The sequence below is a fragment of the Cataglyphis hispanica genome, chromosome 22 (assembly GCF_021464435.1).
Source record: "Cataglyphis hispanica isolate Lineage 1 chromosome 22, ULB_Chis1_1.0, whole genome shotgun sequence".
NCBI classification, from domain to species: domain Eukaryota; kingdom Metazoa; phylum Arthropoda; class Insecta; order Hymenoptera; family Formicidae; genus Cataglyphis; species Cataglyphis hispanica.
Window position 1 is genome coordinate 261,839 of NC_065975.1, and position 15,899 is coordinate 277,737.

Genomic DNA, 15,899 nt, shown 5'->3' on the forward strand with positions numbered 1-15,899 from the left:
TGAGTCAAACTTTTTTGAAATCAAAAGTATAAAGTTAAAATTAGCAAAATATAATAATGAAGAGAATTATTTCACTTTTACCGGAAGCATAGACTTTTAAGAGAATAAACACAGTTCTTTATTTCTATTCCCACTTCTGCGGATCTTGATTGGTTTATTCTCTTATTACATTTTAGTATATAGGCGTCATGCAAAGTACGCCGGCCGTAGTATCGAAGTTAACGGTCTGCTAAATGTATAGAGATCTGTGAGTTTGGCTTAGTATTCGTAGCCATAGCGACGGCAAGATATGGTCGCTCGATTAATAGTTTGTTGCGAATGACAACTACGAAGATAATCAAGTACATCCATGAACGTCCAGGAATCTTTATATTTTGTGCTGTAGGTACAATTTCCATTCTTTTCATATAATTAATGATAATAAAACATTTTTTTATGTATTAATTCTCTAATATTATTTTCGAGTGATATTTGATCTTGTCATTGCGCGATTTGTACTTCAGTCACTTGGCAATTGGTAGCTAACATTTCGTGCGTTTGCATTAAATCGAAATACATATATATAATTCCTCAGATTTACTTTGCAAATTGCGTAATGCAAAATTTTACATGTGCTATTTGCAAAAAAAAGCAAATTTTAGAAAAAGTAATTGTGTTTTACAAGCTTTGTCATAATTATATTTACGTTTTTTTTATATTATATCTATTTTTTTCAAAAAAACAATATACTTTGAATCTTCAGAAAAATTATTACAGTATTGAAAGATTAAAATTATGATTAAATTATATTTCACAAAAATATATATCGTGAAGTTAATTAAATTCATGAATTTTTTTGGATCCGCTAATAAAATAAACTTTGTACGTTTGTATGTATTTCCCTGTTTTTTTTTTCTCTTTTTTTTTAATATTTAAAATTAGGCATTGCAATATTATAGTAGTAATATTATTACAATATTTCCATAATTTCAAATAAAAATGTTTAATCAGAGAATTTGTTATCAAAATTTATTTGCGAGAGACCTTTTCTAATATCAAAATTTAAATTCATCGAAACTATTTTATTCCTCTCTCTCTCTTGCTTAGAATAGAAAATTGCAAAACGCGTTAGCGATCACGTTGAGCAACGTCATTCGAGAAAATCTATATCCTTGCATGTCTGGCTCACACGAAGATTGTTCGCATGCGACCCTAAGAAAATGCTAATCTCAAAGCGACATATATACGAATGATGTCCTAGATTGCGTTTACAAGCCTTTTGCTTCATGTGTCGCAAGTTTGTGAGAATCGTAGAATCGAGCTATCGAGTTATAAAGCAAAAAAGTGTCGAGTACCTTGGAATCATCGTGCGATTTTCCAGGCAAGTTCAATAAAACAAAAATTTTGTCTAAAGTCATTTGCTTTCCGATCATATTTATTAATTCTTAAAATACATGCAAATTCTACTACGTTGCGTGAAAATCAGCAAAAATTGCAGCTGAAATATTTGACGTGACAATAGATTAAGACTGTGAATAGTGTAAAAGTTTCTCTACTATCTTGTCAACAGTTTCGAGTCTTATAGCAGAATGTCGGTTATTAAATATTCATTCTATCGCTATAGAGTCAATACTCTGGTTAACTTGCACCAAGTATTCATTTATGCGCCGACGAAATAAAATTTTTGCTAACTCTTATTTTGTATTACAAGCCTCACTTTAGATGCGTAAGATACTCGTGTATCTTCGAATTGAGTTTTAAATATCCGCTTGACAGAGCAATAACATAACATAACATAAACATAACATAAACATAATATAAACACCAAAATTTTTATGATTTTATTGCTCATTCAAATCTATACACACAATTTAAAATTTAAATTTATATAATGCTTTTCTTAATTATAATTTAAAATAAACTGTAGTAGAAAACCTTCACAAAGAGAATTTAAATTGTTACGAGAGAGTGTGAACCCTAAAATCTTTTATTGTCTTCTAGGTAGTTTTCAGATATTCCACAAGTAAAACGAATAAGAGAAAGAGGAAATATTTGTTATTTTGCAAATATATATTAACATATTAATAAAGTGATTAAAGAAAAACGACAATTTACAAATTTTATGTTATTTATTTTGCTTTTATATTTGCAAAATTTAGATTTATATCAAATCTTTATTTTCTCTGATAAAATAATGACAAATTTTAATTTCATATTTATATTACAAATAAAATTATATATCTGATATAATTTTCAATAATAATACTGATACTCCATTTCTAAGCAGAATTGATAATGAAAAACTTCACTTGTATGAGATTAGCTTATTTCTTTATTGAATTTAACACGATTAATCATTTTCAATATTTTACAGATTATACAATTATAATTTTTTATATATTTGTGTTTTAGAGTAAAATTTTAAAAGTTAGTAAATTTATAAAACATCTTTAACTGGTTATAATAGATATGAAGAACATGTTGCCGTTTATGGCGGCATGTAAATATGTTCCGGTTATAATGCTGAGATCCACTACCTAAAAACGAATGATACAAAAATTTCCAAGCGTAACGTAACGTAAGTGAAGATGAATCGATATATAACGTTGAATCAACTGGGTGACGGAACCTTTGGTTCCGTTGTTCTCGGCGAACGTATTGATACGGGCGAAAAGGTAGCTATAAAGAGAATGAAGAGAAAATATTATTCCTGGGAAGAGGCTATGAATCTACGGGAAGTAAAGGTACGATTAAATTAAATAGGAAAATATTATATTGCTTTAGAAAACAAAACCTCCTAAAATATTAAATCAGAAAAAAATATGTGTACTACAATATATAATATTCAGTGTTATATAATGATAAATAATAATATTATTGAACACAATTATGAAAATAATTTTTTTCTTTTTCTGTTTGCAATCTTATTTTTCAATCAAATCAACAATTATCGACAAATAATTTTTATCTTTTTTTCCCTTTTCCTATTATTGTAGTCATTGAAAAAACTCAGTCACGCAAACGTGGTGAAGCTTAAAGAAGTTATACGAGAGAACGATGTGTTATATTTTGTATTTGAATACATGAAGGAAAATCTCTATCAATTAATGAAGGATAGGTATATATATATATGAGATTTAACCGATGTTATTTTTAGTCTCATATTTATACTCAGAATATTTGAATCGCAGGGACAAGCTTTTTCCCGAACCAGTAATAAGGAATATGGTATATCAAGTATTGCAAGGTCTCGCTTTCATGCATAAACATGGTTTCTTTCATCGCGACATGAAGCCAGAAAATTTATTGTGTATGGGACCCGAATTAGTTAAGATCGCTGATTTCGGGTTAGCGAGAGAGATTCGATCAAGACCTCCGTATACGGATTACGTATCGACGAGATGGTAATAATTTCGCGATATTATTATTCGTAAATATTAATTAATCTTTTAAGAACGGCTATATTTTGAAAAATCAAAATGTATAAAAAATATTTATTTAATAAAAACAAGTAATTTTGATTAAAAATAAGTTAAAATATCATATATAGGTATCGAGCACCGGAAGTATTGCTACACTCTACGACTTACAACAGCCCAATCGACATTTGGGCGGTTGGTTGTATAATGGCCGAATTATACACGTTTAGGCCCCTGTTTCCCGGAAAAAGCGAGATTGACGAAATATTTAAGATATGCTCCGTAATTGGAACACCTGATAAAGAAGATTGGCCAGAAGGATATCAATTGGCTGCGGCTATGAATTTTAAATTCCCGAATTTTACTCGTACTTCATTGGCCGTATTAATACCCAACGCTAGTCAAGAAGCAGTCATACTCATGGAAGATATGTTACAATGGAATCCTATAAAGAGGCCAACAGCACAACAATCGCTTAGGTATCTAGATCTCAACAAAGTATTTAATAAATTTAATAAATTTAATAAAAAATATTTAATAAATTATATAAAAAATTAAAAGAAAGAAAATAATTTTTAAAAACAAGAATAAAAATGTAAAATAATCAAAATAAATGTTTATTTTAGTGAAATACCCGTAAATAACATTAAATAATTTCCAAAAACTTTTAGCTATTACATTTATTAAAATATTACTAACAAATAAAAGTGTATGCAAAGCGTGATTTAAATATGTATACATAAAAAGCAAAAAATTCAGTATTGAACATACTCTATATATGGGTATAATTACTCGTGCTACATACGCATATATACTTAACGAAAAACATAAAGTAATAGACACTAATATATTTTTAGGTCATTTGTCATGCTTTTTTGAAATATTTTTATGTATTTTAACTTTTTAAAAGGATTTTGTTAGTAATGATTGTTATATCTTTAGATACCCATATTTTCAAGTCGGCGACCCGCGTATCATTAATAGTAAGAAAATTGGTGTCGTATCTCAACGAGAGCTCGCCATGAACAAAATAAATCTTCCACCACCTACGCCTAAACAATATAATTATTCTCAAGAAGATCTTGTTAATAATGTACTTCAATCGAGGTAACATGTATTTTATTTTGGCATATATTAACATATATACGAGAGCTCATGTACATTCGATAAGTGATGGTAAATTTAAAATTACAATTTAGAGGAATATTTAATACTTTAAGTGAGAGGAAAAGATTTTGATAAATATAGGTTCACGAGTTCTACATGTTATTAGAAATATTAAAATTGAAATTTGATATTTATAGAGTACCCGAAAAAATGATTGAATCGCAACAGCAGACGGTTGCTTTGCCATTATTAAATCATAATAATCACAATAATCACAATAATCACAATAAGCATGACAATGACGCTTCCAAATGTGATGAAGACAATTTTGCCGGTTTTCTAGGGTAAATTGCATGATTTTCCTCAACAAATTTATGTACCATCTTTCGATTATCCGATTTTGATTAATCTTTTGATCATCTATTAGGAGTAAAATCAGCCCGGAAAACTCAATGCTTATTCCTGATCGCATATATAAGGAAAATCGTGTTAATTGGAATGCCAACTATCAGCAACCTGATAATTTGAAGCATGGTAATCCCAATTGCCATTTGGCCCTACCAGCGTGGAATGAACCACCATCAAGAATGTGGAATCAGTCAAACCAGTCTAGTCAAATGAAAAACTCGCGCAAAGTCTCGGCGAAGCAACACTACCTCAGCGTGGCTCGGTATGTCGCAGGCCAGAGCACAAATTTGTCATCCAGGTATATAACGTTCCGAAATCCAGTCGAGAGAATTCTTATCGTGTGCACGGTGTTGATAATCGGTCTTCTAGTGCGGTCGCACATCAGACGGAACATATTTTCCAAATATTTGATGAATCTACTTCAAATTGCGCTTGAAAACAATTATTTCTTAACAAAGCAATCTTATGCGATTATTTGTAAATCGATTTATATTTTGACTAATATTATGCAATATTTAATCGATAAGCTGTCAACACCAATCTCATTTCTATTAAATATCTTTTTAAACATCTCTGTGTTTGTTGGATCGATTTGTCGAATTTCTTGTATTACTCTCCATGCTATATCAAGACGTTTTCTATACTTATGTCAAATCTTATTAATTCACTGTGATGTATATCTCGTAAAACATTTCACGATAGTAACGAATCTATTGGATAAAATACGTTTGCTCATATTATGTGTGATCAACGCGTTGCAATATATCTTGACAATCGTATTTCTGATTATCGAATTTTCGGCAATATACTTGTCGCGTTCATTAGATGGCAGTAGATATGTATTAAATGGAACGATTTTTTATAATTAAAACGCATGATTAATAACAAATGTTTAATTCACAGCTATACTGGATATATACTTGTGTAATCTGCATTATGTAAATTCCAAATATAATAAATCATTCATATCGTTTTCACCACACAATCTATACTACTGTTTTCTTATTGTCTACAGTTTAATGCTTTTCTCTATTTATTTTCAAGAAATGGAGATTCTGATATCAACAGATCAAAACTGTTAAATGGATTCATCAATCAAGCAACATCCAACAAATATGAGGATTTTACGGAATCCTTTTGGGGATCTAGAAATAGTATTGAGAATCAAACAAGACAGCATTATCTCGCGCGAAATCGTTATATTGCCGAACAAAGCTTGAGATTACCTTATCCCAGCGTATACGGTACTCAAAATATTAGTAAGTACTTAATGAATTCTTCTTGCTTTAAAACTGCGCAATTTTTTATTAACTTTAAAAGATCACATATGGATCGTTATGACTCTATCGATATTTTAACAATAGAATATTCCGAAGACTTAATCAATTAAAAAGCACACAATCAGATAATGCTAATATCAATTCTCTTTTTTGTAGAGACTAACAAGCCCACGTTTCAACCGAACTTGTTTGGAAATGTTTTCAACACAAAAGCCAGTGGCGGACCCTACGGCCGAACGGATTGGGCAGCGAAATATCTCAAATGATCATTGTAGAAAGATTTGTTTTTTCTTTTTATATTGATAATTTGTCATCGTAGCCTTTCTTCTAGGCAAATTTTAACTGTGATAGAATGACCGTTGTCGTTCCATTGTGGCAGGGACGCAGATAAGCAAATTGCGTCTTCTTATTTCTGTGTTGCAATTTTATAAAATTAAATCGTACGCAGATTAAATGGGAGCGAAAGAACGGAATTGAAGAGAGTTCCGATGTAATGTTATCAAAGATTTTGGCATTTTCATATATGTGATTAAAGTTTAGGAGCCAATATAGATTGCTATTATATAAGCCATAATTAATCATGTATAAAAAAGTTTAATTTTTTGGAAAACCATAATTTGAACCAATAATCTGAATGCTGTGCAAGATATATATATATAGTTCTATAAGATACGCATTATACTGTGTACATGTGTGTATATTTACATACATACATAAACACGCATGTATATAAGGTGTACTTTTCATCATCTATATATGTATATAGTTTGTATATATTAATTAATTTTCCGATATGGCGTGATATGTGCGACAGTTGATTAAAGTAGCGCAATTCTCGAAAATCAAATCCGAGAATGTGTAATTATACATGTGAAGTTCATATACATATGAAATTATTTATGTAACTTCATATACATATGAAGTTACATAAAACAAAAAAATGATGCAAAGTAAATCAACCGATATATTCATTTAGCTTAGAGAATCAATGTCAAAGCGTCACACCATATTTAATATAATGTACGTAATATTACATTATTAGAATGAGAAATATAAAACATATATAACGAACAATACACGTATTTTTTATTATGTAACATTTTTGTTTTCGCTTGCTCTATGATTTATCTTAAAAGACATCAGTGTGTGTGTGTGTGCGTGTGTGTGTGTGTGTGTATATATTAATTTTGCAATATTTAAGTAAAACGGTAAAACACTTAACGTTATCATTAAAAAAAAATATTTGTTTTAAATAATAAAAAACTTTATAAAAGGAAAAATCTATACTACAGTAACAATATCTATTACAGTAACAATATCTATATCTGAAATATTTACATTTTTTTTTCAAACTCCATACAGAGTTTAATATTTAAAAAAAAGAAGAGATGCTTTACTAAAAGTTTCCTTTACTTTATACGCCAAAGAATAAAATGTTTATACATATTATTCTTAAAATATCATAGTTTATGGGGCGTTTTTCTTTGAAGTTGTACAAAGGAAGGAAGTAGTTACATCAAGCATGTGTGGTTATTTCAAATACACTCTATTATATATATAAATTTTCAGAAGTAGAGACAATATGTTGATTAATGCGCGTATATATCGAATTATTACTATAATTTGATTTAGCAATTAAAATTAATTAAACTTTAAAAGAGACTTTTTTAAATTTATTTCTTTTAGATGAGTATTTTTTTGAATATATGCAGTAGTGGATTTTGACACTTTAATACTCCAAGCATAGATTGATATGGATGTCTCTTGCAATACCAAAGTGTCAGGATGTAACTTGATTGGGGAAAAACTCCTTGCAATATTAAAGCCCCAGAATGTGCATCTAAATTTGTGTCTAATGGAAAATTTGCTGTTAGGCATATGTTATATATATGTAAAAAAAAAGGAAATAGAGAAAGATATATAATCGGTCGCATTGTGTGATCAAATGTATTACATATTTCTTTATAATACATAGAGCTATTAACTATATCTTAATTTCATGAACTTTGATTACAATCTCCTACGTAACATCAGATATGTCTTGAGCAGATAATGCAATTAACGAAGCTAGAGCGAGCAGGAATGTTTGTAAGAAGATCGATCTTTCTTCTTTAGGAAATGTATCGTACTAAACCTATATAAACACTTTAATTCATATTTACTTAAGATAAACATTAAGTGTCAATGTATTTGTTTAGATTTGTAATGAGTGATCGTAGCAAAAAAACAACCAATAATAAAATCCATAACTAACTGTCAATATTTTTGACGCATATTATATTTTATAAAAATAAAAGAATTCTTGAATTTTTTGAACTTGTATTATCGTAGAAAAGTTTAATATTTTTAAAAACGTTATTTTTTCATTCTTATTTTGTGAATAAAATTTTACAATCATTGTCCTATTTCTTTAGAACAACAATTAAATTATATAAACAAAAAATGATTTTAATAATATATCTTTCTTTATATAAATTTTACGATACTTGATAAAATTTTCAAAAATAGATTTAAAAATTTGTTTGCGTATATAAAGATATAATCATGTATTGTTTACGATAAAATTAAAATTGTTAAACATGAAAACAATTGTGCTTTAACTATCATTCTTTATATTAGAATCTTTATAATGGATTAGAATCTTTATAATGGATTATACTTTTGTCTTTTTATGCTTGAGATGTAATACATATATATTAAATACTAGTTATTATATAAATTATAATTAATATAATAACTATTATAATAATATTATATATAATAATATTATATATATTATTATAATATATAATATAATAATATTATATATTATAATAATATTTATATCAATTATCATTTATTATTGTTTCTTTTTTTACTACGGATCATATAATGCGACATAAAGCGTTTTATTTAGAATGCATTTCTTTCAAAAGTGCATCTAAAAAGAGGACCTAGTGAATTGTAAAGTAATTATAGAGACGCCTAATATGCCACAGAAATTACACGTATTTTACATTTAAGTCTCAATCAACTATATATACATGTAGATGCATATAACATCTCAATATAGTTTAACATTCTATTACGCATTAAAACAATAACAAAGATGTAAGTTAACGTACAAGACAAGTATATGTATATTTATATAACGTATATAATTTTCTACAAACAAAAATCAACAATTTTGTTCCTTTATCGCCCTTGAAAACATTATTCGAAACAGTAATTTGCTGATACGAAATAAAAGGCACGCAATATCTTCAATAGAAAAGGAACAGTGGAGCCTCACGTATGTCATATTTATTATTTATCTACGATACAGTTTAATACAATCAATTGCATAATAAGGAAGAAATAGACTTTACACTCTTTTTTTTCCACGTCATATTGATAAAAAACTTCTCAGTGAATAAAAAATATAATAAAGTGATGTTAAAGAGAAACGGTTTACAATTCGAAACATGCTTGTTTCTATTTTATATGATTAAAAAAAAATCAGTCTTGGATTACCCTATATATATATATATATATATATATATATATATATATATATATATATAATATATAAAGAATCTTTTAAAAGATTTAATTTTTTTTGCACTGTTTTCTTTGACCTTTATTTTCAAGAAAAATTCTATCTTATTTATACAATTTTTTAAATGATCAAAAACATTTATAAATAGTTGCTAAACATCTCATGTTTTAATAACGTTACATATTGTTTGAACCATATTTTATTATAGCCATTTGCAGTAGAATTATGTATACTATTTCTTTTTATTTTGCTAATCTCTTTAAAAATGATGTTTTTTTACATATATAACTTAATTAAGCAAAAAATAAGTTCTGCGATGATATATAATTTGAATGATAAATAAATATTTATAATATATTTATTTATAAGTAAATAAATATTGTGTCTTATAGTTGGCAATACAAGAAAAAAACATATTTTTCAATAATTATTATTATATTAATTCAAAAGTTTAGCCAATCTAAATACTTGAACCTTGTAGCAACTTCTTAATGCGTATATCACTTTTTCCGCGCACGCATACATTCACACATACTTTTTATTTTTTTCTCTTTTTTGTTTCCCTCCTCTCTCTTTCTCTCTCTCTCTCTCTCTCTCTCTCTCTCTCTCTTTATCTATCTGTCCATTTCTCATATATTTATGTGTAAGCACCAGATTTAACACAACACACAAACATATGCGTCCTAATAATGTTGCAGAATTGCGTTATTTGCCGAAGTAGTAACATTAGCTAAGATCTTCGGTAAAATTGTTGTTGACGCATTCAGCGAGCCTTCATCGTTTAATAAGCTTACAGTGCTATTTGATAATAACGTAGACATCAAAATCGTAGTTAGTACATTGACGGTAGTCTTCGGCTTCGGCACTATTGTCGTTCTCTCGACGGGCAAAGTGGAGGATATTGCGGTCGTCAAGATGCTCGCCGTCACGTTACTGAACATGGTTGATGAAGTTTGAGTTTTCGGCAACTTAAAACACACGTCTTTGACTTGCACAGGTGGCCCGAGACAGGCATCCATCATATATGCCAATAGAGAACCGAGAGTCAATCCGGTGATATACGATAATGTCATAATGTTACCTAACGAAATTATATGTCGTATTAATTTTTAAATTTGCCATATAACTTATGACATTAATTTTGAATATTTGAATAAAAGTTTCAATTAGCGTAATTCATAATTTTTAAACGTCTTTTATTTTACGATTTTTATTTACCACTTATACATAAATTGGATTATTGCGTTAAAATATAAATTTTTTAATATAATCTTCGAGAGAATATTGATTCTCTTATTCCATCTTGATTTGAGTTTGAAAATTTTCCCTTAATAAAAAAGCGAATTTTTACTGAAAAGGAATCTTCAAACTCGTGTCAAGATCAAAAGCATGAATCTTTTCAAAGATTATATTAAAAATTGTAATCATTAGTTTTTATTTTAATACAATATGTTTATACATAAGTAAATAAAAATTGTAATAAAATAGGAAAGCTTACTTTTTTATCAACTGTAATATATTTTAACAAAAATTTGGATTTATAATAAGTACCTGCAAGTTCTCGATGTTCCTCTGGTACTTTGCTCGGTGCCTGAATCATAGGTATCGAACCGACTATACCATTTGTAAGGCCGAGCAACCAAGAAAACAAGAGCGGGTATCCCTCGCCGGAAAGAATAGGAGCACCACGTGGAATTGCGCAAAGCAGAAATAGGGGAATAAGTATTACTCGCGCACTAGAGAAATACAGTAGTTGAGTACGTTTCCATTCGTAAGGTATTAAAGCGAATACCTATAAAAGAAACCGGATAATCTATGTTATGATCTTGTAGATAAAACATTTTTTAATCTTGTTGTTTCACATATTTGGTTTATCTTTACTTTTAAAAAACATTTTATTAGTTCTTTATTAAATTCTTTAAAGATATTAAAATATCAAGAAATAATAAGATATGTAAATAATATAACAATATAATTGCAATATTAATCAACAGATTAAAACTAAATATAAAAAAGAGCAGAAAAAGTAGGATTAATATTATAAACAATTAATTTAAATAATAATATATATTAACCTTGCCCAATAAATCAGAAGCGTTGAATGCGGTCATCAGAATAACCGGCATCCATGACTCAAACTTGCAAGATATTATTTCCGACACAATTCCTGGATACAAGCAAAGCGTTACGAAATATGCGACACCAATGCTGGCCATGTATGGGAAGATCAATTTGGCAACTTCGAGTCTTGCGAGTAGACCTCCTAAAAAAGTTATTTTAAATTTCCGCTATAAATTATAAAACTCAGGTGTTTTACATTCCAGATTATATATATGATTAATTAATTGATCTTGTTAATCTTGTCTCCGCAATAACGATCTTTATGAGATTTTCAAGCAATCGTTTAAAAGATAATATCAAATATTACAAGCTTGTGTATGTAAAAAATGGATCGGTTACTTTTCACTTTTTAATGAAATAGGAAAATTATATTTTCTTACTTTTTATGCCGGACCATGGTGTACTTGTGCTTTGTGTTCCATAAGCGCCTCTCATAACTACAACATCTTCGACCTTATAAGTCGGTCCAGCGCTACCAGGTGGATTACCTGAAGGTGCGCTAGGCTCGTAAACTGGATTGCTAAACGAGAATGCAGAATATTGTCGAGATGCTAAAACAATACATTCGTATTATTCGCGATCTCGATATAATAATACATATAATATAATAATATAATAAATAATCTTTCTTGAGCGCAATTGAAAGAAATATTTCTTTATAAACAAATTTAGTATCATTCTGTGCTTAAATGATGTAAAATTAATGTCTTTCTTACCATTCAAATCAGTTTCACTCGTGGATTCTGTTCCCAATGGACTCGTTTGGATCTTTAATACTCCATATTGGCCTTTCGAAGGATCGCCAACTTGATCTAACGGATCCATCTGAAAACAATATATTATAATACATTAATCTTACACATACAAATATATATCATTAGATTGTTGCAAGCAAAATATTTTAATAATTTCGGCAGTGGTACAGAATATTGTTCGAGAAACTAGTTTAAGCAACAAGAGCCGAGTTTTTATCAAGGGGGAACCTTTAAACTTGTATCAAGATGCATCAATTTTTTTGGAAAAACTATTATATTGAACAGCAATCATTAACTTGTATTTTATACAAGTTAATGATTGCTGTTTACACAATAAATCCACACAATTTATGCATAAATGGTAAATAAAAGTCACAATAAAACAGGAAATTTTACTTTTTTTATCTATCCTAATATAAATGAACGCTATAGAGTGCGATTACGTACCAGACCGACATCTTCCGTTGGTTCTAAAGTGATTCGATTTCTTTCCTGGCATAATGTTATGTAAAATTGTACGAAATCGGTCTTCCGTACAATTTGATGTAAAACAAAACACAACAGAATCGTCATATTCGACAGAACGAAGAACATGGATGTATTGCCACGCTCATCATTAAGTAGCGACTTTGTTATTATTCGATTAATTGATACCCAAAAGCCAGCAACACCTAAAAAAGTGTAATAAAATATTTTTTTTATATATTGTATAATGTATCTCAGAGTTGCTGAAAGGAGATAGAGCGTATTATTTGTTGTATATTCTTTTTAATGAAATTATCGAGAGAAATCTCATTTTCGACTTCTGAAATTTCGACATTTAATACATTTTAGCGATCAAATCTTGCTAAACACGAATAAACTTTAATTTTTCGTGAAATATACTCACTTTCTCCCGTCATCACAGCTTGCGTATATCGACTAGGAAGCATTGATGTGTATCCATAAAAACTCGATTGCTGAACTATAACATTAAAGTAGTAGAAAATAATAGGATCAAATTTTTACAGAATGTTAACAATTAAAGTTTTTTTTTCAAAAAAATTGCAAATTCAAAATTAATTAGATCTAATGTTTAATGTAACTGGGAGATTAAAGCAAAGAGCCTAAAAAGTTATTAATAAATTATCAATAATGCATAATTACATATAATTCCCACATTTGTCATATTTTAACATTAAATATTTGTTAAATTATATTTATCAGATAAATTATAATATTTATTAGTTAATCCGAAAATAATTTTTCCGGATATTCCTTCGATTATCTGATATTAAGCAATAAATTATCAATGATTTCTGTACCTGTACAACCAAGCGATACTATCGCAACGGCAACTAAATTAATAGTGTAGGAAGTTGCAACACCGAAAAGTTCCCACCAAATCTCGCAGATCACCACAAAGTTTAAAGTAACAAAGGATACCAGATACCCTACAAAATAAAAATTAGATTATGTATATTTTATTTTTTTTTTTTTCATTTTCTTGCTATAAGTTAATAAATCAAAACGATCATGATTATAGTTCGATGCAATCCGTTTTTATTAAAAAACAAAGTTACAATACTAACTCACTGAGAGATTAAAATAATCGCTATTATAAAATCATCTCGAATATATATACAGAAATAGTAAAATCATAAAAAAAATCTAATTACCAAAAAATTATACATAAAATATGTATAAATATATTAAAAAATCCAAAACTTATTAAAAACTTTGACAATTACTCATTATATTATTAAAAAGATTGCAATGTCACATCTTATTATTAATATCGTTCGATTAATAATAAGATTAACTTTATACACTTCTAGTGCATCTTACCAAACGTAATTCGTGTATTCAGCGATAAGGTTTCGACCAATATATTATTTGCAAAAACTGCAAAGAAAGCCATAATAATGTAAACGACAGACATGTCGAATATCACGGTAGTTCCTGGATATCTCGCTTGAAAATAATCCACCGCGATAATGAAACTGTAAAAAACAATGACATACAATCGTCAATATTAAAATTGCAACAATTTCATACTAAAAATTTAATGTCTTAAAATTTGACGTATCAAAAGCATACTGCAAATAATATTTTTTTTACAAGATAATTATAAATAAATAACTATAAATATATAAAATAAACTTTCTTGCTAAGATCATTAGAATCGCTTGCAAAGAGATAAACTACATTAATTTAGATACCATTGGACCGTCAAAAATATAATCGATTTTGCAATCTTTTATACAGCATTAAAAATATATTCATAATCTTTAAATTTTTGCTATTTTATTCATTTATTTTCTATTAGAAAGAAGATTACGAAATATGTCGATCAAAACGGAAGTATAGCTATCCAAAATTTAACTTTATATATTTTTATAATTTTATTCTTTAAATAAAATTTTATTCATTAAAAGTTATTTAGCCAAAAGTTTTTTGTTTTTAATTTTTTAAAACCATGAGTACTTTAACATTTTTATCGAGAAAAATTCAATTTTAAATCGCCAAAAAGGAGAGGAATGGAGAGAATATTCAATGATTTTGAAAAAATTATAATTTTTATGAACCAATCTTGAACTTCACTTAACACTTATGATGGCACAATGTACGATTAATTAAATTATCATCAGTTATTCTCTTCAAGCAGTCCAGATAGTTATTGAAAAGCAAAAGGGCTAAAGTAATGTCTGCGAAAAGATTTTTAATTTTCGATAATCAACACGCACGACGAAGGATATGCATATATGTATATAAGATACAATAAAATACATGCTTGCGCAAAAGACCTGTTATAAGGTAGAAGAAATCCTATGCCGCCAAGAATCAGAGCCATGTAAATAAAGTTGCATTTATCAACAGGCGGCGAGAGATGCGTGAATCCATTCGAAAATTTGAACTCGTTCATGCCCCTGGCCTTGCCCAGTTGAACATATCCCCGGCTCAAGTTCTCGTCCATATTGCCGGAGAGGAAAGAAAAATCGGCAGGAGGAGAATTCAAAGAGATCTGGCGGTTTGAACTCGATAATTTTCTTACGAATCCATAATAAGCGAACGCGAATTCGCGCGTTCGCGTTTGATAGCTTCCTCGCGTGCGGCGAGTGCTCGAATGCTCCTGTTTTTCGGGATCGTTTAATCGCGCACCTGCTCCACTATGTTATTTATTCCCTCGTACTGCGTATGCCGGGTTCTTCTATTCTATCTCTGAGCGCATGCTTTGACAATTACGGCATTGATTTCTGCGCGCGTCGAACTTTCACGCTACCCGATGCCCGGGTATATTTATTTCTTATCAGAGAGGAGAAATATAATACGG

General features: G+C 28.8%; 2 protein-coding genes across 5 annotated transcripts; one reads left to right on the forward strand and one right to left on the reverse strand.

Moving 5' to 3' along the window:
• The first annotated feature begins 44 nt into the window (after positions 1–44).
• Positions 45–7,267, forward strand: LOC126857578 (serine/threonine-protein kinase dyf-5). 4 transcript variants are annotated; one of them, XM_050607177.1, is made up of 11 exons: positions 45–381; positions 1,087–1,360; positions 2,447–2,723; positions 2,976–3,097; positions 3,171–3,383; positions 3,530–3,877; positions 4,341–4,505; positions 4,703–4,849; positions 4,933–5,175; positions 5,958–6,172; positions 6,350–7,267. In XM_050607177.1, exons 3-11 carry the CDS (start codon positions 2,568–2,570, stop codon positions 6,457–6,459), a joined length of 1,719 nt encoding a protein of 572 aa, XP_050463134.1. In that variant the 5' UTR covers positions 45–381; positions 1,087–1,360; positions 2,447–2,567; the 3' UTR covers positions 6,460–7,267. The 4 variants fall into 4 exon arrangements, with proteins under 4 accessions (XP_050463134.1, XP_050463133.1, XP_050463131.1 ...); XM_050607174.1 differs by having other exon boundaries at positions 48–381; positions 4,933–5,211; XM_050607175.1 differs by having other exon boundaries at positions 48–381; positions 1,092–1,360; positions 4,933–5,211.
• A 2,456-nt stretch (positions 7,268–9,723) lies between these two features.
• LOC126857576 (equilibrative nucleoside transporter 4) lies at positions 9,724–15,788 on the reverse strand. Its single transcript, XM_050607172.1, has 10 exons — positions 15,373–15,788; positions 14,414–14,568; positions 13,891–14,019; positions 13,476–13,550; positions 13,034–13,257; positions 12,548–12,656; positions 12,212–12,382; positions 11,786–11,973; positions 11,262–11,502; positions 9,724–10,791 (listed from the first exon to the last, which is right to left on the reverse strand). The coding sequence occupies exons 1-10, from the start codon at positions 15,540–15,542 to the stop codon at positions 10,394–10,396; spliced, it is 1,860 nt and encodes a 619-aa protein (XP_050463129.1). The 5' UTR covers positions 15,543–15,788; the 3' UTR covers positions 9,724–10,393.
• Positions 15,789–15,899: the final 111 nt, after the last annotated feature.

Coding starts and splice junctions, on each gene's coding strand:
- LOC126857578 (XM_050607176.1), top strand. CDS start 2,568: ATGAATCGATATATAACGTTGAATCAACTGGGTGACGGAACCTTTGGT. Junction 3,098..3,170: donor TATCAATTAATGAAGGATAG/GTATATATATAT, acceptor TTTGAATCGCAG/GGACAAGCTTTTTCCCGAAC. Junction 6,173..6,349: donor ATACGGTACTCAAAATATTA/GTAAGTACTTAA, acceptor TCTTTTTTGTAG/AGACTAACAAGCCCACGTTT.
- LOC126857576 (XM_050607172.1), bottom strand. CDS start 15,542: ATGGACGAGAACTTGAGCCGGGGATATGTTCAACTGGGCAAGGCCAGG. Junction 14,020..14,413: donor GAATACACGAATTACGTTTG/GTAAGATGCACT, acceptor TTTATTTTGTAG/GGTATCTGGTATCCTTTGTT. Junction 11,503..11,785: donor CTTCTGATTTATTGGGCAAG/GTTAATATATAT, acceptor TTTCTTTTATAG/GTATTCGCTTTAATACCTTA.